This window comes from Pteropus alecto, unplaced genomic scaffold (genome assembly GCF_000325575.1).
Source record: "Pteropus alecto unplaced genomic scaffold, ASM32557v1 scaffold179, whole genome shotgun sequence".
In the NCBI taxonomy this organism is placed as follows: domain Eukaryota; kingdom Metazoa; phylum Chordata; class Mammalia; order Chiroptera; family Pteropodidae; genus Pteropus; species Pteropus alecto.
The window spans coordinates 266,285-289,707 of NW_006442112.1; the positions used below are offsets into that span (position 1 = coordinate 266,285).

The window sequence follows — 23,423 nt, forward strand, 5'->3', positions numbered from 1 at the left end:
CACACCAGAAACCGAGGCCAGCTGCCTCCAGTGTGAGTCTAAAGACTGCTCAGCAAGGAGCACCTGACTTGCTGAGGATATACCTGGATGTGGCTTGGTTGGAGCCATGAATTGGGGGACGTGGGGTTTCAGGAATCCTCTGAGTGGAGCGACCTCTGTTATCTAGTTTGATGACATCACAGTTATGGCGGCTCTGTGTCCACGCACTGGGAGTGGAGTGGGCTCAACAGGGGATAATGGATACCGCCAGCACTTCTGTACAGAGAGAGTCTTGCCTCAACTCTCACATCGACAATATCTCCCTGTAAGTCTCTCATGCCCCCTGCATGCAGACAAACGGGCACTGGTGCTCAGAGCGAGCAGGTCCGTCACCGTGAAAATCTCCTCACAGATGAGGCCCCTTTAAGAGATGTTTGCCGCTGCCACTGTCGCCGCCACTACCACAGCTTCTGTCTCACTCAGCCACTCGAGACCGGGCAGCCCCGCGTCCTTGCCCTGTCCTGCCTTCTGCCATTGCAGGTGATTTCTTAGATTTCTCCCTAGTTGTGTGGCTTGTTCATCTAGATCCCAGGTGATTTTTCTTTGCTGCTGCTCCTTGTTTCCATCGCAACTTTGATTTGGTCACTAGAGGGATGAACAGAGCCTCTATCATCTATGCCATTTTTTTTTCTCCCCTCTCCCATGGTGACTTTTTATAACTTTCTTTGCCTTTCTCTATTTCAGTTACCTAAACTAAATCTTTCCGAGGTACTGTAAATTTGGAGAGGCTAATCAAGTTACTTTTCATAAACGATCAGAGTTGACACCCATAAGAGTAAGACAGTTGCATCGCTTTTGCATGATGCTGTTTAAAAAAACTAATGTAATCGGAAAGATGGGGAAAAGCCAAAAACAAAAACAAAAACGACTCCCTCCCAAAAAATTATTTTTCAATTTTAAAATAAAGCTTTCATCCTTTATAGCTCAGCCAGTGGGTGATGGGCAAAATCGGTTGGGCGGCAGTTAGTATACGTCTATAACTGCAGGTGCAGCCTCCATATCCTTATTAGACCTCTTGGTTACAGACCTCAGTGGGACAATGTTTGAAAAATTATATTCACTGTCTAGGAAACTGGGAACTGAAAGTCCAATATCTGCCTCACTGGAGTTCTGGCACCTGCATTATCCCTTCTGGGGATATCAGGGTCAACAGCTGCACAGAGACTTTTGCTGTTCACAGATTCTGCATGTATCATAAAAGGGCAGTTAGTATAAATTTGCCTCTAGACATTACCTAGCACACAGGTACATGTCATTTGGCATCCAGAGTGCTCCAAGAACTCAGTTTATGTGAGTTCACAATGTAGAACCAATTCCTCCAATTCAATATTCATCTACTATACCTAAAAACTGACAGAGATAGGGGATGTGGAAGGTGGATGGCAAGGTAGGAAGAAGGTCTTTTGTTAGCTTTATAAGTTTCTGTTCCAATCGAAACTAGGTGGCTAGGCTGAGGGGGAACCAGGGGAGATGAGGATTAATGTGCTGGGTTGTCAAGAACTTTCATTATCAACAGCAAACAAGTGAGCTCCAGAAATAAGAAGCTATGGCTGCAGTGATACTGGAGAGCATCTTTCTGAAGCGATCCCAGCAGAAAAAGAAAACATCACCTTTAAACTTCAAGAAGCGCCTCTTTCTCTTGACTGTGCACAAACTTTCCTACTATGAGTATGACTTTGAACGTGGGGTAAGTTTCTCTGCTGTGAAACCCGAGTATCAAAAACTTGGCCTTAGATATCCGTTGGGGAGGAAGTAGAGGCTTTTTGGTGGGAGGAGGAAGATGGAAGGGGCCCAAGTACATTTCAAACTCAGCAAAATGTTTCCTAGCCTAGAACTAGCTACAGCCATGCTGGAAAAAAAAAAATCAAAGGTACCGAGAAGCTGTGGGGAAAATTTTACCATGGGATCTTGCCATAGGTGAGCACTCATTAAATGATTGTTGAGAATGAAATCTAAGACTTGGCAATTGCTTTCTTATTTTTTTAAGATAAAGAGAGTCATCCACTCTTCCATAGTATTTCCCCTCCATCTGGTAGTCAAAAAAGATTAGATTAATAGATCTGAAAGTTGATTTTTTCAAAATGACAGGTCCTGATAATAGAGTGTGGGTGTCACCTCACTATGTTGAATGATTAGATAACAAAATCTAATCATCTGGTTGCTTAATCACCCTTAATCTTTCTCCATTTTCTTCCTCATTCATTTTCTTAGAGAAGAGGCAGTAAGAAGGGTTCAATAGATGTCGAGAAGATCACCTGCGTTGAAACAGTGGTTCCTGAAAAAAATCCTCCCCCTGAAAGACAGATTCCGGTAAGGAGAGATTATTGTCAGAGGAATGGGGTGGGAGAGCAGTTAAGAAATTTGGAACACTGCAGTTCTCTGTAAATAAACTAGTGGTGTAATGTGGAACACAGAAAAGCTTCTGTATAAAATTCTTCACTCTGCCATGTATTGATTATAACGAGTCTTAGCATCTTTCCCCCAGATGCAGAACAACTCACTTAATCTAGAAAATTTGTAACACCAATTTTAAGATAACATCATATCAAGTTTACAAACTGATCAGAGATCATGGGTTTTACTCTTTCAGGTACCAGGATCAGATTTACAGGCTTGAGTTTTTCTCCACTAGCAACGCATACAACCACACTAAAATATATGTTATATATTTGAAACATAGAATTATACTACACATCTTGCTTTGTAAACTACATTTTCAATTTAACAACATATGAAAACTTTTCCCAATGACAATACTCTTTAATAACATGAGTTTCGTGACTGCATAGTATTCCTTATCTTGAGTATATTGTATTATAATTTGTTTAATCCATTTTCTATTATTGCACATTTAAGTTATTTCCAATTACTTGATATTATAAACCATGTTGGAGGAACATATTTTCATGCATCTGTACGTGCTTTTATTTTTTTCCTTATAATAATTTCCTAGTAGTAAAATTTTGTCTTCTCTTTATGAAGTCTGTGCATTTTGGTTACTTTTACCTTTTTTATTCTATTTTGTTTTCTAGAAGTGAAATTTGAATTTCATACTCTCCTACAAACTATGTGTGAGAGTTTCTATTTCTCTACATTCTTTTTTAATACCAGATTTTTTAAATATTTGTTAATTTGGCAGCCAAGAAAAATGGCATTTCACTGCTGTCTTATTTTGCAATTGTTTTTGTTACTCATAAGGTTAAACAATTATACATCTATAGCTTATTTATATTTTTTCATTTGCAAATTGCCTGTTAATTTTTGCCCATCTTTCTACTGAAATGTTTACCTTATTCCTAGTAGTTTTTAAGATATTTCAATATATTAAGCATATTAATCCTTTAACTGTAATAATATGTTGAAAATATTTTTTAACCTTTTCATTTATCTTTGAATTTTGTTTATGGTGGGGGTGTTTTTGTTTTTGTTTTTGTTTTTTACCATACAAGGTTTTAACGTCTATATCATCAAATTAGCTTACTTTTTCTTAATGATTCTAATCTTTAGCATTATATTAGAAAAGCCTTGCAAGATTATATAAATGGGTAAACTTTTTCTCAGTCATTCCTAGTTTCATTTTTAATATTAAGCTCTTGAATCCATCCAGAATTTACCTTGGCATATGGCATGAAATAGCTACCTAACTCCTCACTACCAATATTAGTGGTTAATGTTCTAGCACCATTTATTGAGTAACCTCCCTTTCCTTAATGATTTGAGATGCCTGATGGTTTTTTAAAATTTTATTTTATTATTAGTTTCAGGTATACAGCACATTGGTTAGACATTTATACAGTTTATGAAACATTGGTTAGACATTTATACAATTTATAAAACAACCCTCCTAATTGCTTTTTCTCTCCTCTGGCTTTTCACTTAGCCATTACATTAATGCTCACTGCATTCCCTATGCTATGCTCCCCATCCCCATGACCATCTACCAGCTACTAATTTGTACTTCTTTAACCCTTCACCCCATTCTCCCAGCCCTTCAACCCCTCTCCCCTCTGGCCATCACCAGACTCTCCTCTATATTTGAGTCTGTTTTTGATTGGTTTGTTCTTTTTGTTTCTTAGATTCTTAGATTCTTCATATAAGTGAAATCATATGATATTTATCTTTCTCTCTCATGTTCTGGATTCCATGGATATGTGTCCTTATCGGGTTATAGGAATTAGTCACTAAGAATTTGCATTGTCTGTGCAGGGGAGCCTTCTGAAGCTACAGCGAAGAATTCCCAGTACCTAAGAAAATCCAGAAAAGAACAATGCATCAACTAATAACCATGTTTTCTTCTTCTTTCATTGCAGAGAAGGGGTGAAGAATCCAGTGAAATGGAGCAGATCTCAATCATTGAAAGGTTCCCTTATCCCTTCCAGGTGAGGTATTTTCTCTCACCAGCTCTCAAAGGGACTTGTAATTGTTAGGGACGGAGTGTGAGATATAGGGAAGGATACTAGGTCCCAAGGAACAGAAGTTGAGGTAGACAAGAAGGTTGGACTGAGAAATGAGACTGCCATGGGCTGAGAGCATTTGCTTTTTTATTTTCCCAATCTAACATAGTTTCTTTTAGTCTCTACACCTCAGAGACTCCATAATGGCATTAATTCTATTATGGTGTGTCTTGTCTATGATAACTACATTGAGGAAGATGCTGGGTTTGTCGAGTGAGCATTTCGCTTCCTTCTGGTTCTGCCTATCTGTCTAATGGTGGTCACGTGAGTTGAAAAGTCAGAAAAGGGGAGAGAAGGAGTAGTATTAGGAAGTTTGGTATGGGGAAGGCTTATTAGACTTACACATAAATTTAAATTCTATTGTAGTTTGAAATAACTAAGGAGCCACGTAGACATCTGTTTGGTTGATGCATTGTAAGCCATACAAGAGAACGAGAGCTTCAGATTTGGCTTGCTTATGTCCTGAGAACTCTGTAGGCCACATGTCATGAATATAGCAGCCTCTGCAACAGTGAAAGACAGAAAAGGAAGTGGAAAGTCTCAGGGGAGGGGTCTTTCTGTCATGGATTTATGAGCACAGCAAGACTAAAAAGCAAAAAGAAAAATGTAAAAGGATCTTGTCCATGTCCTTGATTGTATCAAAGTTTACAAAACCTGTGAAGGAAGGGTGTTTTAGACATACTTTTGCTACCGTTGTGTTTCAACAAGATGACATTGTTTAGCTGGGCTAGTTGATAATGGTAAACAGCAGATAATTCAAAATCAATTTACATTTGACTTTAGAATCCATTATATGATATCTAGTAAGTCTGCGAAACATCTTATATGTTTTATGCACCTCCACAACACTTAGCACAATGCCTTGTATATGTGAAGTGTTAAAAAAATCCTGACTGTTTGATTTGATGACAATGCTTAATTTACTTTACTCTTTTTGAAGTAGGGTTGTGGTTCCAAGTTTGGTTTATTTTGGCAAATATTGGCAAGGGGAGACTACTAGGCAGTGAGGGGAAAATTAGCCATGAGTTAAAATTTTACTTCATATTTTCCAAGTGAATAATGTGTATGTACTAACCAAGACTTAAGTTATACAAATCATTACTTCAGTTCTTCCTTATACAAACTCAAAGTTTAATAAGGTCATAAAATAGCTTTTGTTGGTTAAACAAAAATCTTGTCTCCACCACAGCTGAAGGAAACGTCGTGAACTAAGTTTACATACAAATTGAAACATAACTCAAGAGAACCTAGGAGTATTCAGTAAGCTAAGACTTCCTAAGTCCTACATCCTGAATTTGAATTGCTTAGGAATTCTGCAGATAATTCACATGACACTGGCCCAGTTACTGACTGAAGACTTTGCCTTCCTTTGTTTTCCACTATGCATATACAAAGTTGTAGCTTAAGATTTGATCCTTCAAGGGTTTTCTTCTTTTTTTTTTCTGAATTCTAATTGCTGAAGTCTGTGTGTCCATTGTCTCAGGTTGTATATGATGAAGGGCCTCTCTATGTCTTCTCCCCAACTGAAGAACTGAGGAAACGTTGGATTCACCAGCTTAAAAATGGTGAGAATTGTTTGTAAAATAAACAAGTTTCCAAAGAAAGAAAGAAGGAAAGGAAGAAAAGCAGGAGAGAAGCGGGGGCCGCAGAGGGGGGAGAGATTGGAGAAAGAGAGGTGGAAGGGAAGGAGGACAAGAGAAGGAGGGGGAGCAGGAGAGAAATAATTTTCCCCATATTACTGATGCAGCTGAGTTTCACATTCCATCGTATGAATAAAAAATTACACGCTAGGCTAAAATTTTCAACCCAGTTCCACCACTATCTCTGTAGTGCAATTTTGTCATTGTAGGTACCTCCATTTCCCTATTTACAAAAATCTCTATTCTTTACACTGATTACAAGGGTGGGGTGGGGTGGCATTTAAAGGTTATTGAAATATTTTGAATCCTAAGTATGTAATACTTGGTCCCCAAAAATTAAATAGATGATTATGAGAGTGCTTGAAGTCAGAGTGGGGAACCTTATTCCAAGCCCTCTTCTACCACTAATAAGCTGAATGACCTTTGACAAATAGGTCAACACACTTATTTTAGGCTCAGTTTCTTCTTCTGATATAGGAATAATAACGATGTCTGCCATACCTACCTCCAAGGTGTCCTAAGGATCAAATGAAGTAATATATGTGAAAGCACATGGAAAACTGTAAAGCACTGTACAGAAAGCACTATACATATCTTCACTGTGGATGAATATTTTCCAAGGAACTATTTCATATTCCTAGCTTTGTGAAGACCTAAAGTTAAACAGTTTCAGCATTTCATATAGACCATACAGTGTGCTCAGATAAACTTGACTGTAAATGCTTGTAGCACAGGATGCATGCACACAATTTGAGTGTATATATAGCCACATGTCAAGTGACCGAGAGATTAACTGGTTGAATTAACATCAGGAAAGGCTGCCTAGAGAAACAGGAAGGATGGCAGACTGATAACAGCATGGTTGGGTTATTGCGTGACAGCAATAACCTTTGTCTTAATAAACATGTAGATTCTGATACCTGGTGGCTGACTATACCAGCTTTGTTCACTCCTTTGAATGCAAGTCAATTAGTTGAAATAAAAATGACCAAATTTTTCAAGCTGAAAGGGGAAAGGAGTAAGGAAGAAAAGGGTCATTTATTGAATTCTTGCTATGTGCTAGACTCCAAGCTAAATACTTTATATTTATTATTTCATTTAATTCTCATAGCTACTCTGCCAAAACAACAACAACAATAATAATAACACTTAATGAGCACTTACTGTGTACCAGGCTCTGGGCCAAGTGCTTTGAATATAATAGCTCATTAAATCCTCACAATAAGCCTATGAAGTATGTATTATTCTCTTGTTTACAGGGGAGAGAACTAAAGCTCAAAGAGATTAAGTAATTTTTTCAAAGGCACACAGCTTGTGAGTGGGGAAGCATGGATTCTTACCACATCCCTAGGTCTATATGATTCCAGAGACTAAGCTCATTACATAGTTTTATGCTGCTTAGTTCTCAAGTTCAGAAATTGCACTTGTGGTTGGTAGCAAGATACAGCCATGCACTGCATAAAGACATTTCAATCAACAACAGATCACATATGCGATGGTAGTCTCAAGATTATAATGGAGCTGAAAAATTCCTATTGCTTAGTGACAATGTAGCCACCATAATATTGTAGTTCAGTGCATTACTCACATATTTGTGGTGTTACTGAGCTACCAGTTATATAAAAGTAGAGCACATACAACTATGTACAGTACATATTACTTGATAATGGTAAAAGCGACTGTTACTGGTTTATGTATTTACTATACTATACTTCTTATCATTATTTTAGAGTATACTCTTTCTACTCATAAAAAAAATGTTTTCTGTCAAAAAGTGTGCAGTGTTGTCTACGGCCATGCCACCCTGAACAAACCCGATCCCATCTGATCTCAGAAGCTAAGCAGGGTCAGGCCTGGTTAGTACTTGGATGGGAGACCACCTAGGAAGACCAGGTGCTGTAGGTGTAAAAAATAAAAAATAAGGGATTGTAAGCTGGCAAGGTCTTTGCAATCTGTGAGGTCAACTAAAGGTTGCCTCACCTAAAAAAAAAAATGTGTGCAATGTTATACAGGCAGTGGCCTCACACATCTCATGTTTACTACATCTCTTGATTACATCATTTTCTCTTATACTTGATTTCATCTCATGTAGTTTTATACAGTAACTTGCTGTACAGGCTTGTAGCCTAGGAGCAATACATTATACCATATAGCCTAGGTGTGTAGGCTCCACCATTTAGGTTAGTGTTGGGTGTACTCTATAATGTTCGCACAATGATTAAATCATCTAATGATGCATTTCTCAGAATTCCAGTCATTAAACAGTATAAGTCTGTATTCTAGAGTAAGGCTATGCTGAGTATTGCAAATGGGTGATATCTTGCACCATACAGTTAAGTTCTTAGTATGTTTTGAGATAAGAGGCCTGCATTAGACCTTGGGGTACAAAACAAGCAAACGCTTCAATAGTGCTTATTAGGATCCAGGATCCTCTAAGTTCTTTACATGTGTTAAGTTATTTCTTTCTAATATTAACCATATAAGACAGTTGTTTTCATTATTCCCATTTACAGATGAGAAAACTGAGGTACAGAGAAGTTAAGTAACTGGCCCAAAAGCACTCAGTAAGTGGTAGGGTCAGGCTTTGAATTTAATGCTCTGAATGAATAGGCTATTTCCAAGCCAGGGAAATATTTGCAGAGGCTGAAATAGGAGCTCCAGAGGTCATATATATTTGTACTTCTTCAGTTCTCTCCACAGTGCCACACACAGTGCCTTGCACACAAAAAGGGGCCAATAGTTCTGTTAATTGATTTTTCTGTTAGAGTACACAACTACCACCAACTTGTGCTCCACACTGATGGACAGCTAGGATTTAGTTTGGAAATAGGGGAAGGTGGATATGTTAGCTGAGGGAGAAACAAAAGAGAAAAAATGTGGCATGTACAAGTTAGTAACTCCTTTACACTTCAAATACTAATTTCAAAACCAGTCGTAGGTTAGCCCAACAAATATTTATTGACTGCCTACTATATTCGAGGTATGAGTAATGACCAAGGATAAGAATATCCAGTTTATAAACTTGGTTTATTTACTCAGATATTAACCTTACTATATTGATTAGGCACTGCTACTAAAGTTCATTAGGTAAAATTACAGTAAAAATAAAGCCAAAACAAAAAGAGAACACCACCACTTCAGTTGGGTCATTAGCGTGAGTAGGTGCAATTTTGCCTTCTCTTCCTTTATGTTTTACTGAAGGCATTTTTTTTTCCAGTTATTCCAGACCTGGGTGTATGTCTTGTTGAACCTGCTTGGGCTGACAACATGAGCCAAGATGTAGATGCCTTGCAACAAAGATCATAGTTGTTGGAAGATTTAGGTGCAAGTTCTAACAACCCCAGGGCAGCCCAAGGTGCTAGCAATGCCAATAGAAAAATAGTCTAGGAGCCATAAAATCCCACTCTGATGATGATGTCCCACTTTAGGGTAAAAATGCACAATTAAAAATCACTAACATGAGAAGGGGACCTCATCAGAATCCAGGTGCTGTGAAGGGGCATGAGGGAGCCTTCTGAAGTGCTGGATCTGAGTGATGGTTAAATAATTGTAAACAAACGTGGTTAGCTACATACCTTAGATCTGTGCACTTTATGTGTAAGTTATATCTCAATTTAAAAAGTAAGGTCTATGTAACCTAATATCTATCTGCTACCTTTTTTCCGCAGCACTTTCAATGAAAAGTTGTATGCCTGAGAACTTAGCCATGGGCTCTCTCCTTTCATTTCTTTGAACATGGTAGTGGACAATTCTACGTTACAGCACCACAGATGTTTGGCTATATTCACTCTAGAATCTTTGTTCAGTCAAGCTGAATAGAGCCTATCCTAATAGCAACTTCAAATATAATCAAATGATGTGACTTCACCAAAATGAATAAGCATGGCCTTGGCAAAACTCCAACAACCAATAAGGAGAGGAATAATTCATTCATTCCTGAAACAGAATTTTAAACATTATCCTGATAAATATGTATATGAGACAGTAGACCATCAAGTATTTGCAGAATGTGTGCCAACCATAAGTGCTTCCCATACAGGGCTGGCTCTATGCATTGGTGAAGTAAGCAGTCTCTCCTAGCATTCCCACTTGAACACTGTCTTAATCAGCTCTAGCTGTCATAACAAAATACCATAGACTGGGTGGCTTAAACATTTATTTTTCACAGTTCTGGAAGCTGAGGAGTCTAAGATCGGGGTGCCAAGTGCTTTGGTTCTTAGTGAGAACTCTCTGCCTGACTTGCAGACTGGCCACTCTCTCATTGTGTCTTCACATGGCAGAGAGAATCTCTCTCTTGAGTCTCTTCTAATAAGAGCACTAATCCCATCATAAGGGCTCCTCTCTTATGACCTAATTACCTCCCAAAGGCTCCACTTCTCAATACCATCACATTGGGAAGCTTCATAATGTGAATTTTGAGGGGACACAAACATTCAGTCCATAATAGACACTCTGCTTTTGCAATTCTCTCCTAAGTAGCTAAAAATACCAGCTCCGGATTAGCCAACAAAGAAAGGGCAATCATCTTAAAGGGACCTCTTCAGAGGCAGACATTATTTGGTAATGTAAGCTTGGTTTTTAATGAGTATGCTGGAGGTGAAGAGAGCAGGAAGCCTTATGTCCTCTCATTATCACATTAGCATAGCTTAGTTTACCAGTAACTAGTTGTTAAGAATTGTTAGCATATCTACTGGTGTCTAGGCCTGCACCTGAGAGTTTTCAAATCTCTGGGTGAAGTGTAGTGCCATGGGAGGAGGGGCAGAGTGTAGAGGCAATAGAGATAATCAGTCCTTGCTGGGAGAATTATACAGAATATTATTCAGAATTTCCAGTGCATGGTAATAATAAAAGTCAAACAGACTTTTGGTTGGTTTTACTATTATTTTAAAATTCTCCGACAGCCATGCCACCCTGAACACGCCCAATCTTGTCTGATCTCAGAAGCTAAGCAGGGTCGGACCTGGTTAGTACTTGGATGGGAGACCACCTAGAAAGACCAGCTGCTGTAGGCTTTAAAAAAAATTCTCTACAGACTGTGCAGCTCCTCACAACCTGGACCCCATCTGAATAGCTCCCACCACCTTGCATTTGGTACAATGGTGTAAGGGAGTGCTGAAAAAGTGAAGGGTGAGGGTAGGCAGGGTAGAGTAGATACAAATCTTCAAATACATGTTTAGAAAACATTAAGATAGCATTTTTTTAAGACAGCACTTTCGTTCCTTTGCCTTTAAAAAGCACCTGGCCACCAGAAGCTTCTAGGCCTTCCCCCAAACCCTAAGTGAGTGGAGCGTGACTAGCAAGCTCTTAAGGGCTGGAGTTGGTCTCCACAAAGGAAGGTTTTGTTTGTTTTTTATCTTTTTAAAAAAGTTATGCAGGGCTTCGTAGTAGTAGTAAAGGCTGAAATGTGTATGTCTTCAAATGTGCATATTCTTAGACCACCCTAGGTCTTTGCCCTAATGCTAGCTATTGTCAATTATTTCAGTTGTCTTTGCTCCTCTGTTATCTAACAACATGATTCTAGGATGACTTGTCTAACCAACTTCATGTTAAGGTTCTTGAGTTGCCACAGTATTAAAAGCCATAAGACCAATTCCTCCTATCTACAGACCACTCTATTCTTTCCAAAGTACTTTGGCTTCTGGGATATCTTTTGAGCCTCACAACCCTGTGAGGGAAAAGGAGCTGCTGTGTTTATCTCCCGCAATGAATTCAACCCACCTCGGTGGCCCTAGGAAGATTGAAACTCTGTTTATTCTACAGGCAGAATCTAGAGGCAAAATCACCTTCATTTGCCCCTGAGCTCACTCTGTTGACTATTCTATGAACACAGAAATCCTGATGCAGAAGTTCTCATTAAGGCAAATATCGCTAAAAGATCACTCAAGGAGCTAGGACATTGGTATATTAGAAGCTGGAGTGAGAGTTTGGCTTGGGCAAATTGTGTCCCTTATCTGGAAAAGAACACCATAATCAACACCTGTCTTACAGGAAAATTGTAATGACTACCGGGAAAACATAGATAACGTGTTTTTGTTCTGGGCTCTGGAGACATCAGCTATTCTTATCATGTTGGTCAGGAGATAGTCATCATGGCTGACCACTGAAGATAACTGCACAGAAGCTCTCTGGGGCCAGACAACTGGCCCTGTTGTCTGCTTCCCTTCAGGGTAGCAGAAGAAGGTGCAGTTGTTTGAAGTTCACTACTAAGCTCAAAGAGGAAAACACGCAAATGTTGGATTTTCCCACATCTCAGATGTGATCTCTCTTCTCTCCTGTTACAGTAATCCGGTACAACAGTGATCTGGTACAGAAATACCACCCGTGCTTCTGGATTGATGGGCAGTATCTCTGCTGCTCTCAGACAGCCAAAAATGCTATGGGCTGCCAAATTTTGGAAAACAGGAATGGAAGTAAGAGATCTGATCAATACAATTTCTCCCTCTTTTGACTGTGTCATCCACTCTCTCAAGGGTCTATCAAACCCAGGTTTGTACATTTTGGTCACTGTACAAAAAGACCTGGGAGAAGGGATCTGTGGGGGCCAAAATTCAGCCGGTGCTCTACTCTCCACGCTGTGCAACTTGGCACAGGACTGTTATCCGCCCAGACTTTTCCTAACTTGCCTAAAGGTATTGTGGACCAAGAGCAAAGTCCCTAACCAAACCTTTCCTAAGATGCATTCTATACCATCACTGGTTTCTTATTTTGCAGGTTTAAAACCTGGGAGTTCTCATAGGAAGACAAAAAAGCCTCTTCCTCCTACGCCTGAGGAGGACCAGGTATACAGGGAAATTGGGTGCTGCTACTGCTCAAATGGAAACTTACAGTCACCCTGGAAGACATACCAGAGTCTTAGAATTCCCCTGGGATTTGGCACTGTTAATTGGTGCTCTTGCTAAGACAGGATTTATTCTAATTAGGACTTCCTTTTCAGTGGAATGATACAGGGCTGTTAGGAAGCTCTTGTTAACCATTTAATCCAATCATTTGTTTAAAGCAAAATAAAGCCCAGTTTTAAAAATGAAAAATATTTTCAAACATAAAGTTGAAAGAATTTAATCATGAACACCCATATACCCAATACCTTGATCCTACCAGTAATATATTACTTTAAAACTTTACTTTTTGGTTACTTTTTGAGGTCTAGAAAGCCCTTCCTCATACCTAGGCGGACCTTGGAGATATTGTGAGTTGGGTTCCAGACCATTACAATAAAGCGAGTTGCAATTTTTTGCTGATGGGAGGTCTTGCCTTGAATTTGTAAAAAATGCAACATCTTTGAAGCACAATAAAGCAGGGCAGGAATTATGCTCATTTTACAAACAAGAAAACTGAATTTTAAAGCCACTTATTAGGTTCATGTACAAATTTAGTGCCAAATAGGTTTCCTGATCATATCTGTACATGGTTTTTGTCTGAAAAGTTTTAAAAATACTGACGGCTGGGCCCCATCTCCAGATATTTTGATGTAATTGTTCTGGGAAACTGCCTGGGTGTTGGGATTGTTAAATGCTCCCTAGAGATTCTGATATGCATTCCAGCTGGGAACCCCTGTCTAAGTACTTAAGAATGGCTGCTGAGTAAACTTTTATTATGCCTGATTTGGGTTAGAATGGTGTTTCTAGTAAGCCAGAGAGTTGGGAGAGGAAAGTACTTGATGTCTAGCCAAACTACCCTACTTTTTCCTCCTACCTACACAGATCTTAAAAAAACCACTGCCCCCTGAACCAACAGCAGCACCCGTCTCCACAAGCGAGCTGAAAAAGGTTGTAGCCCTTTATGATTACATGCCAATGAATGCAAATGATTTACAGCTGCGGAAGGGTGATGAATATTTTATTCTGGAGGAGAGCAATTTACCCTGGTGGCGAGCACGAGATAAAAATGGGTGAGTCCACTCCAGCCCTACACATGGCCACCTCTCCGAGTCTGTAGGGTCTGGCCCACATGTTATTGTACACATATAATCTATGCTGCATGTGCAGAAGCTACACACTTCATGGACCTAGCCATGTGTTAGTGACATGATCCTCTTTGAGGGAGAGGCGTGATTTATATACCTCCATTTGAGACTGGTTTTGAGCCCAGGGATGGGGAGTGCTGGAGGATCTACCACAATGTCTCCTCTACAGGCAGGAAGGCTACATCCCTAATAACTATGTCACTGAAGCAGAAGACTCCATTGAAATGTATGAGTGAGTATGCTTATGGTCCCAGCTCAAAATCTTCCAGAAGGAATAAAATATAGCATATACTTTTTTGTAGTTTCAACAAAATTTTGATTTCAAGATACTTATTAAGATCACTGCCAACTAGGTCAAATGATGTCACCACCCCCAAGTTAGTAGTACCTACGTCTTACCCTCCTCCCAAACACCTTCTGCTTATGAGAGTTGGAGAGGTCACCATGCCCCCCAAATCCAGAAGAACCACACTCAAAGAAAGAATTGACAGCCTGATAGGAAACATTTGAAAGAGTGAATGTGTCAAACTTCTGCTGTCGTTTGTTCTCCGTAAATATAGAGGTGGATTGTCCTTGAATGCTCCATCCCTGATCCCTTCCCTGCAACCCCTGCCGCCTACCTTTGCCCTCTACTCTCCATATCTATGAATTTTCAGTGCCAACTAGGTTCTGGGAAAGGAATGCAATTGTGTTATGCACATGATAGGCACTCAATAAATAGGGGTTCAGTGAATTGACTGAATCACTGGCATGGATGAGCCCTAGAGGTCGCTCTAGTCTCAGAATCGCTTACACCATGGCATAGAAGCCACTCGAACACTCTTTTCAACAGGTGGTATTCAAAACACATGACTCGGAGTCAAGCTGAAGAACTGCTAAAGCAAGAGGTAAGGGTGCGACCACAAACAAACAGCATTCTCCTTGTACAAGTGAGGATCTTGAGTTGAAGGCTTGCTGCTGCCTGATACCTCCATGCAAGGCAGTGTCAAGGCCATCATTGTATGGGGTTCTCATTACACTTTTCAGTATCATCACCTGAAACATGGAATGTGGCAGTGAAATCAGGGGTGGTTATATTTTCTCCCTGGTTTGGGCAGGTGGGATGCAGGTGTGGGCACCACTTCCTCCTTACAGTCAGCTTCTTTTTTTATTGTTTCAGGGGAAGGAAGGAGGTTTCATTGTCAGAGACTCCAGCAAAGCTGGAAAATATACTGTGTCTGTGTTTGCTAAATCTACAGGGTGAGTGCTACTGTTCCAAGGCCTTGGGGACAAAGGACAGGGGTACCCATCCAACAGCTCCTTAATGGCGTGTCTCTCCTATTTCCTTTGTCCCTAAACTCAAAACTCATCTTGTCTCACTTTTTGGGTCCCACTGACCCTTGTTCTCAAGTTGCTGACTCAGAATCCACTTCTTCAGGGACCCTCAAGGGGTGATACGCCATTATGTTGTGTGTTCCACACCTCAGAACCAGTATTACCTGGCTGAGAAGCACCTCTTCAGCACCATCCCTGAGCTCATTAACTACCATCAGCATAATTCTGCAGGTGAGTATCAAGGGCACCAAAGATGAAGGAATGTGATAAGTAGCAGAAGTGATTCAGAACAAGGTGATGAGGGGAAGAATAAGCCTCACAGGGCAGTGCAAATCAATCAGTGAAAGTCAACTCCTGTGATGCTGGTGGAGGTCAACTAAAGAGTTGGTCAAAGGCAGACTTTATACCCATAGGGAGTGACTTCTTATTTGACGATTGATGCTCAGTACTAAGGATAGACATAAAAGAGACTGGTGATTAATCAATCAGCAAGTATTCATTGAGTTACTACTGTGTACTCGGTAGTAAAGGAGAATGCAGGAAAATTATTAACCGAGATCTTTGCCCTCAAAGAATATACAGGTTAGAAAACATCAGAAGACAGTTTCTCAGTACAGTAAGTCCACACTTAACATTGCCAATAGGTTCTGTGACTTTAAGTAAAACAACATATTACAAAACCAATTTTACCATAGGCTAATTGATATAAACAGGAGTTAAGTTCCTATGGTATCTCATCAACATTAAAACAAAATGACATTATTCAAGGACATGCTGTAGTGTAGACATTCTAAAAACTGGGAGATCGATGAGGGAAAAAGCTTCATTGAGAAGGTAGAATGTGAGTTAAGCCTGGGCTGGGAGGTTGGGGTGTATTTAGTTGGGGAGTATATTTCAATTAGTATTTTCTCTTTTTTGTCTTTGAGAACTCTTTTATGAGAGGAGACACTTCCAGACCAAAAACAAAAGGGTTTGTGGAGATCTTCTGGGATTCAAAATGTACTAGGAAAATGAACATCAGAAGTGTGAGGTTTCAAGTGAGGGTGTGTGAGGTATCCTACCTCCTATACTTCACTAGGAGCATGACCCTCTCTGTATGTTTCAGGACTCATATCTAGGCTCAAATATCCAGTGTCTCAGCAAAACAAGAATGCACCTTCCACTGCAGGCCTGGGCTACGGTAACTGCTTATTTCTCTAGGGTAGGGTGGACTAGCCAGCCATTTGTCCTTGCAAATCTACCTTTAGCAGATCCAATTAGACCTTGCCTCACAAGAGTCCTTGCAGCACACTGTTCTGCACCAGCTGCCTCAAGGAAGGTTAAGACAGAGCCAAACACGTTATTTAATGATTTTTCTCCCTCTTGTGGCTCCTACTGGAACTGCAAAAACATAGATTCATAAATTATTATTATTATTTTAAATTGTGGTTTAAAAAAATCATAAAGGGTTTTAAGAGGTTGTCTAGTCTATCTTCTTGCCTTATGGCTGACTTGCATCTAAAATCCCCAGATTCTTCCAATCAGTAACCTCTTGTCCCTGACATTTACCTGAGCAAAGATGGATTAATACTCCTGAGAATTTCCCTTTTACTTTTTGCCTATTTCTGCACCCAGTAGGTATTCTTACCTATTGTAGGAATTATACATACATGATTCCCAAAGGCTCACACCAAGGCTTTGTTGTTATAGGATCATGGGAAATTGATCCAAAGGACCTGACCTTTTTGAAGGAGCTGGGGACTGGACAATTTGGGGTAGTGAAGTATGGGAAATGGAGAGGCCAGTATGATGTGGCCATCAAGATGATCAAAGAAGGCTCCATGTCTGAGGATGAGTTCATTGAAGAAGCCAAAGTCATGATGTGAGTTACAGACCAAACTCAACTCTTAATCTAGTGGCTGGAGTCTAGGAATTACCAGGACAACCGACTGTGGTTTAAGATGACTTTCAGAGTAAGAGATTTGGGACCAGGGCCTCCTTTGATTGGTGGGAGTCCTAACTGCTAGGGTAATCATTTATCTGCTTTAGATATTGGTTGAAATTAGTGTTGATCATGGTGTTTACCATCTCAGTAGCATTTGGGGGTGGTTGTGGAAAATGAGATTTTCAAAAGGAAGACTGATTCTGATTTACCCTTAGTGTTCATTCAGCCCTGGGCTTCTTTCCTGATCTATTAATGGGCTCCAAGTCCCTGCTCACTTCATATATCAGGCCCTCTTGGGGTTTAGAGTAAGAAGGAGGAAAGTCAACTTGCTATTGTCATCCCTTATCTGGCACTCTATACCCAGGCTGACCCCTTTCCACCCCAGCTCCTTTCTGACTGGTATGCAGAGCCAGAAGGTGTGGACTGGTTTGTGGCCTCTCCTATAGGAATCTTTCCCATGAGAAGCTGGTGCAGTTGTATGGCGTCTGCACCAAGCAGCGCCCCATCTTCATCATCACTGAATACATGGCCAATGGCTGCCTCCTGAACTACCTGAGGGAGATGCGCCACCACTTCCAGACTCAGCAGCTGCTGGAGATGTGCAAAGATGTCTGCGAAGCCATGGAATATCTGGAGTCAAAGCAGTTCCTTCACCGAGACCTGGTGGGACCTCAGAAGGATTGGCCTGGGACCAAGGGCTGAGGGGTGGGAAGTAGCAGAGAAAGATGTGGATGAGGAGGGTTGCTGGAGCCATCATTTCAATTTTATCTAGAAAACACTAAAAGTTAGGTGAGCCTCTGCCCCAGTAGTCAGCCAGTTAAGGATCTTCCTCCTCAACACTACAAGTTCTGTCATGGTGGGAGTTAGAGCATTCACTCACTCCCGGCCCCCTCCCTACCACATCAAGGAAATGGTAGGGGCCGAAGGACAATCCTGCTTCCCAATGGGACTACTCCTGGCACAGAGCCATCATTTGGTTAAAGCAGAGTCACAAACTGGGGGCCTGTGGGTATATATTTTTAATGTTATATATTATTTAGCAAGCACTTAACATTTCACATTTAAAAAAATAAACCTGAGTTTCCAGCTTTTCTTGAAAATCTAGACCATCTTGTAACACCGAGTCCACAGTCTCACACAGGGTATGCTAACAGTGGGCTGGAGTTGAGGAGCAGCTGCTTCCTTTAGACCAGCAGAGTGCTCTTAGCTCTCCTGCAATCTCCACTCACCCTGCTTCACTCTTATCATTTTGCTGCCTGGCCTTCAGAAGCATCAGAGTTTTCGCCCCTGTTTATTTGTCAGGCCAAGGCTCATTGTCAGAAAAACAGAAAACAAAACACACTTGCCCTCTGTTGTTCTCCCTTAATTCTCTCAGCATTTCAGTGCAGACAAGGGTGTCATGGAATTGCCGACATGAATGAAATCATTCGCATGTCCTTAGTGTTTTACTTATGACTACACAGCAGGTTGCTTTACATGTGGTAGAAATACATCGACATTTCTCAGTGGCATCGATGGACTCCTATTAGGTGGGAAATGTCTCTAGTTGAAGGAGATGATGCTGTCCTGGCTTCACTCCCTTGGTGAGTGGAAGCTTTGGGCCTTTAACCTGTGTGCCAGGGATGGAGTCTCACTGCTATCTGTTGCATTACAGGCAGCTCGAAACTGTTTGGTGAATGATCAAGGAGTTGTTAAAGTATCTGACTTTGGCCTGTCCCGGTGAGTGTGCTTTTTCATTTTTCCCTCGAAAAGTAAAAATGGCACAGTACAAAATGAGGAGGCATTATAATTTGTAATCCTGTCCCTTTCTTTTATTCTCTTTCTAGTCTTTCCTGACATCTTTCTATACCTTTTCTTTCTCTGAATGATATTTCACTTCTTTCATTCTTTTGTTTTATTGTTTTATCTTTTTCTTCTCCTTCCTCTCTCATTTTAAGCGAATTTTCCCAATACCTTATCTTGATCCGATAGTCCTGTTCACTTTACCCCATCCCTCTTTCTTTCCTAATCAGTCTAAGTCCTGCTGGCAACTACAGAATAGAAGGTGGGGAAGGAGAAGAAAAAAAAGAGAAATAGAGAAGAGGAAGGGAGTACCTACTATATCTTATTTTATTCCATCTTTGCTGTTACCATATTGTCAATCAGGAAAGCTAAATCAGATAGGAAAACAGGAATATGTTAACAATAACATTCATAAAAGACACTGGCTGGCCTATAGATGTGTATTTATGTAACTGTTATGACTGTGCCAAGAAAACTTAAAGAAATATCAAGCTCTCCAAATCCTAACAGTAACAAGTCCTGAATCTTTTGCAGGTATGTTCTAGATGACGAATATACAAGCTCAGTAGGCTCCAAATTTCCAGTCCGATGGTCTCCACCAGAAGTCCTTATGTACAGCAAGTTCAGTAGCAAATCTGACATTTGGGCTTTTGGTGAGTGGATACGATTATATAGATTATACAGCTCAGGAAGAGGAAAGCATTGGGGAAATTGACACTTTGCAACCTGCACAGAGATTATTTGTTCTTGCTTTAATTCATCGAATCCTTAGAAAGTGCTTACTATGTCAGGAACCACAGGGTTTCTGAAGATAAAGCCAGCAAACTAGACATGACCCCTGCCTTCTTAGAACTTACAATATATTGAGGAGAACAAACAATTCATTCAGTGTTCGACAGCTTCTGAATACTGATTATGTACCAGGGACTCTGTCGGACACTATAATCACAAAGACAAATAAGATGCCGTCTCTCTCCTGGAAGAGCTAATGGCCCAGTGCAACCCTGATTATCCCCAAATATGGTCAGTACTATAGCAGAAGTTTGAAAAAAAAATGCAAAAAGCATAGAGTGGGGAATCAGCTGAATCTAATATTCGAGGTTGATATAGAAAGATTAGGATCTCTACTCTCCGAAAAGACTGTAAACTGACTTAATACTTTTAAAAATCATTTTCTAGGGGTTTTGATGTGGGAAATTTACTCTCTGGGGAAGATGCCATATGAAAGATTTACTAACAGTGAAACTGCTGAACACATTGCCCAAGGCCTACGTCTCTACAGGCCTCATTTAGCTTCAGAGCGGGTATATACCATAATGTACAGCTGCTGGCATGAGGTAAGTGTTTTATTGAGACCTCTTAAATCATTTCCTTGAACCTACTTTCCCATTTAGCTGGCCTGGCATCCAGTCCCCACTCTCCCTGGCTGCATGGAGCTGCACACATTTTCAGACCGCAGCCTGCACCCCAACCCTTTGATGGCCAGAGGCTTTCCCAGGCCCACTCCAGTTCCCACTAGAGTATTATTAGCAGACCCCAATACCAACTCAGCCTTAGGCAGAAGGGTTGTTGTGAGGCTATGTCACCTAGCACACGCAGGCAGCCAAAGGCACTCAGACAAATTGGGCATTAAAAAAGGAAAGTCATTAAAATTCGTGTTCATTCCTTTGGGAGTCATTGGCTCTTTCTTTTAATTTACTAACTGCCAAACTTTTCTGGCTGTGGTCTTAAGTGAAATTTAAAACAAACAAATAAACAAACAAAAACTCCTATGACCTTAAAGGAAACTAAAATAGGTAGCGTTCTTTTTTTTTAGTGTGGTATAATATGGGGCATGTAGATAGATGTGGTAGTTTGAAAATAAGAAGCCTGTCCCACTATTACTAAAATGCTTTGCTGCTATCACCTTGGATTCTTCCATTTTTCAGTAGATACTTGGCAACCTTAATTCAACAACCTAAATCTCTAGTAGGAAATAAAATGCTGTGCTCTTAGTTTTGCCCCTCTAGAAACAGGGAAAGACAGCATCCAACGAGCACATATGTGAATCTGGAGCCCATTCGATGGGGGTGAAAAATTGGGAATCTGGATCAGAGCGTGGCACTTTTCTCTTCAACAAATGACTGAGGTCACAAAGAAAGTGTGGGGAAAGGAAGACCCCGTTGGAGTTATATTCCTTCTCTCCACTGTGCAATGCAGGATTAAGGGCGATTGGCCATGCTCCCTCCTAACTAGGACATCCTCACCCTGCTAGTTAACTGCTTCAGACAGGCACTTTCTCCATAATTTGTTTAAAGTAGTAGTCTTGAAACTGGATGTACATCAGAATCCCTGTGGAACTCTTAAAACTACAGATGACTAGGCCTTATCTCCAGAGATTCTTATTAGGTAAGTCTGGAGAAGGACCCAGTAATGTCTTTTTAAACTTCCCAGGAAATTCTGATACTCAGCTAGTTTTGAGAACCACTAATTCAAAGTAACAAGAAATTGATGGCTTTTTGGTTCTGATGGATTGAGACCTTTTCTGGCAGGAATATGCCCTGAATCACTAAATACTTCAGGGGCTTATGGACCATGGCTATCACAAAGGGCCTTAGTCTGGAAGCCAGACAGTATAAATGAAAGATCCCAAGTGCTCAGGATGCCTGCCCAGTGATACAGCTGGTGGTCTTGAAATGTTAATTCTTTTGTTAACTTTGGCTATGAGATGGTAGAAACGATGTTTGAAACCAAATTAAAAATTATCACAGCTTGTAGTATTTCAGTTCTGTCAACCACTTAAACTTGTTTGGTAGCCATTTTTCAGTTGAAGATCCAAAATGAGAATGCATTGGTATGTAGTGATTCAGGACAATGAATTTGCCCTGTTTTAATCAATATGTTTGTCAGTTTAGTTTGCAAATTGTCCTCATCACATTAATAACCTGAGTTACTAAAGATGAAAATTGTACAAGAATTTTATGGAACACAACTATTTTTTTTCCTTTTTCTTTGTAATCTACAGGTTATGTTACTGGGCATATAGTGTATACTTAATAAAAATTTGCTGCTTACTACGTTTCTCTTAGATTCTGGATTCTAGCCCACTATAACACTCTACTTTTTCTTTGGTTATAGAAAGCAGATGAACGTCCCACTTTCAAAATTCTTCTGAGCAACATTCTAGATATCATGGATGAAGAATCCTGAGCTCACCAATAAACTTCCTGGTTCTATTCTCCTCCACAAGCCCCAATTTCACTTTCTAGGAGGAAAACCCAGGCTACAGGTTCTGGAGCCTTTGTGCTCTAGCTGAATACACACAAACCCTTCTCTACATTTAGGACTGCCTCTCTTCTTTGATTCCCTGGGATAGTACCTCTGAGCAAAGGCTAAGGAATTATTGTGCCTGGTGCTGTCACCCAAGGAAATTTCCCGAGAGTATTAAGAGACTGAATTTGGGATAGAAACGGTTTTGGGGAGAGAGAGATGTAAATAGCCTCACAAGGGGTCCAACAGATCTTTGGGTAGACATTAGAGCTTGGGGGAAGGGAGACTGAATTTGGCAAGAATATAACCATGTCATAAAAATGGGAGGAGAAGGTGTTTTGATAAAATAAAATTACCAGAAAGCATGAAAGTTTCTTGCTATCTCGATTAATCATGCAGCCTCCCTGGAGCACCCTATCCCAGTGTTCCAGGAAACTGTTGTCTGACATTGGTTTGGCATAGTCCTACTTCGACAACTGGACAGATCCTTGGCATTTAATCCCTCTGGCTCTTGAAAAATTCTGCCTCTGAATCAGAGATGAACTGACAAGCCAAAGCACAGTGCCCGGCACACAGTCAGCATGCAATATTCCGGAATGAAGTTGATGGTTGGGAACAAATTCTGCTGGAGACTCTTTTCCCCACATCAAGAGAGGACAACCATTACAGAGCCAGGGGCCCCAGACGGCTAAGAGATGAGCCTAGCAGTCCGGGCAGGGCATCAACACAGCAGCTGGGAAAGCGCGGGCCAATTTGGAAGCGGGCAGGGGCGGGGCCGTTGGGCCGGTCGGGAATGGGCCACGTGGTCTGCAGTAACTTCGTTTTCTACTTTTCTTTTGTTTTTGGAATAATGTCTGGCCAGCGCAGTGACCCTGACACCTCAGGTGCTGGCGGGAGCATGGCCCGAGGGCAGCCGGGCGGAGGACAGGGGGTGAGGCTGGGGGCGCAGTGGGGATCGGGACGCGGGGGCAGCTGGGGCGGAGGAGTGCTCGGAGAGGTCAGGGGCTGGAAGTGTGGCAGATGGCACAAGTGGAGGGCGCGGCAAGAGGCGGGGCGCG

The 23,423-nt window shown here is 40.8% G+C and overlaps 1 protein-coding gene, 1 non-coding gene and 1 pseudogene across 2 annotated transcripts; all 3 read left to right on the top strand.

Annotated features, from left to right (window-relative positions):
* The first annotated feature begins 1,570 nt into the window (after positions 1 to 1,570).
* BTK (Bruton tyrosine kinase) lies at positions 1,571 to 22,692 on the top strand. The gene is made up of 18 exons (XM_025039039.1): positions 1,571 to 1,726; positions 2,251 to 2,349; positions 4,350 to 4,418; positions 5,977 to 6,058; positions 12,415 to 12,543; positions 12,845 to 12,912; positions 13,834 to 14,021; positions 14,266 to 14,328; positions 14,929 to 14,983; positions 15,256 to 15,335; positions 15,514 to 15,641; positions 16,516 to 16,590; positions 17,100 to 17,271; positions 17,781 to 17,997; positions 18,989 to 19,053; positions 19,651 to 19,769; positions 20,296 to 20,453; positions 22,234 to 22,692. Exons 1-18 carry the CDS (start codon positions 1,586 to 1,588, stop codon positions 22,303 to 22,305), a joined length of 1,980 nt encoding a protein of 659 aa, XP_024894807.1. The 5' UTR covers positions 1,571 to 1,585; the 3' UTR covers positions 22,306 to 22,692.
* On the top strand, positions 7,920 to 8,038 carry LOC112470009. Its single transcript, XR_003042799.1, has one exon. It is a non-coding gene; the product is annotated as a 5S ribosomal RNA (ribosomal RNA).
* Positions 11,027 to 11,145, top strand: LOC112470016 (annotated as a pseudogene).
* Positions 22,693 to 23,423: the final 731 nt, after the last annotated feature.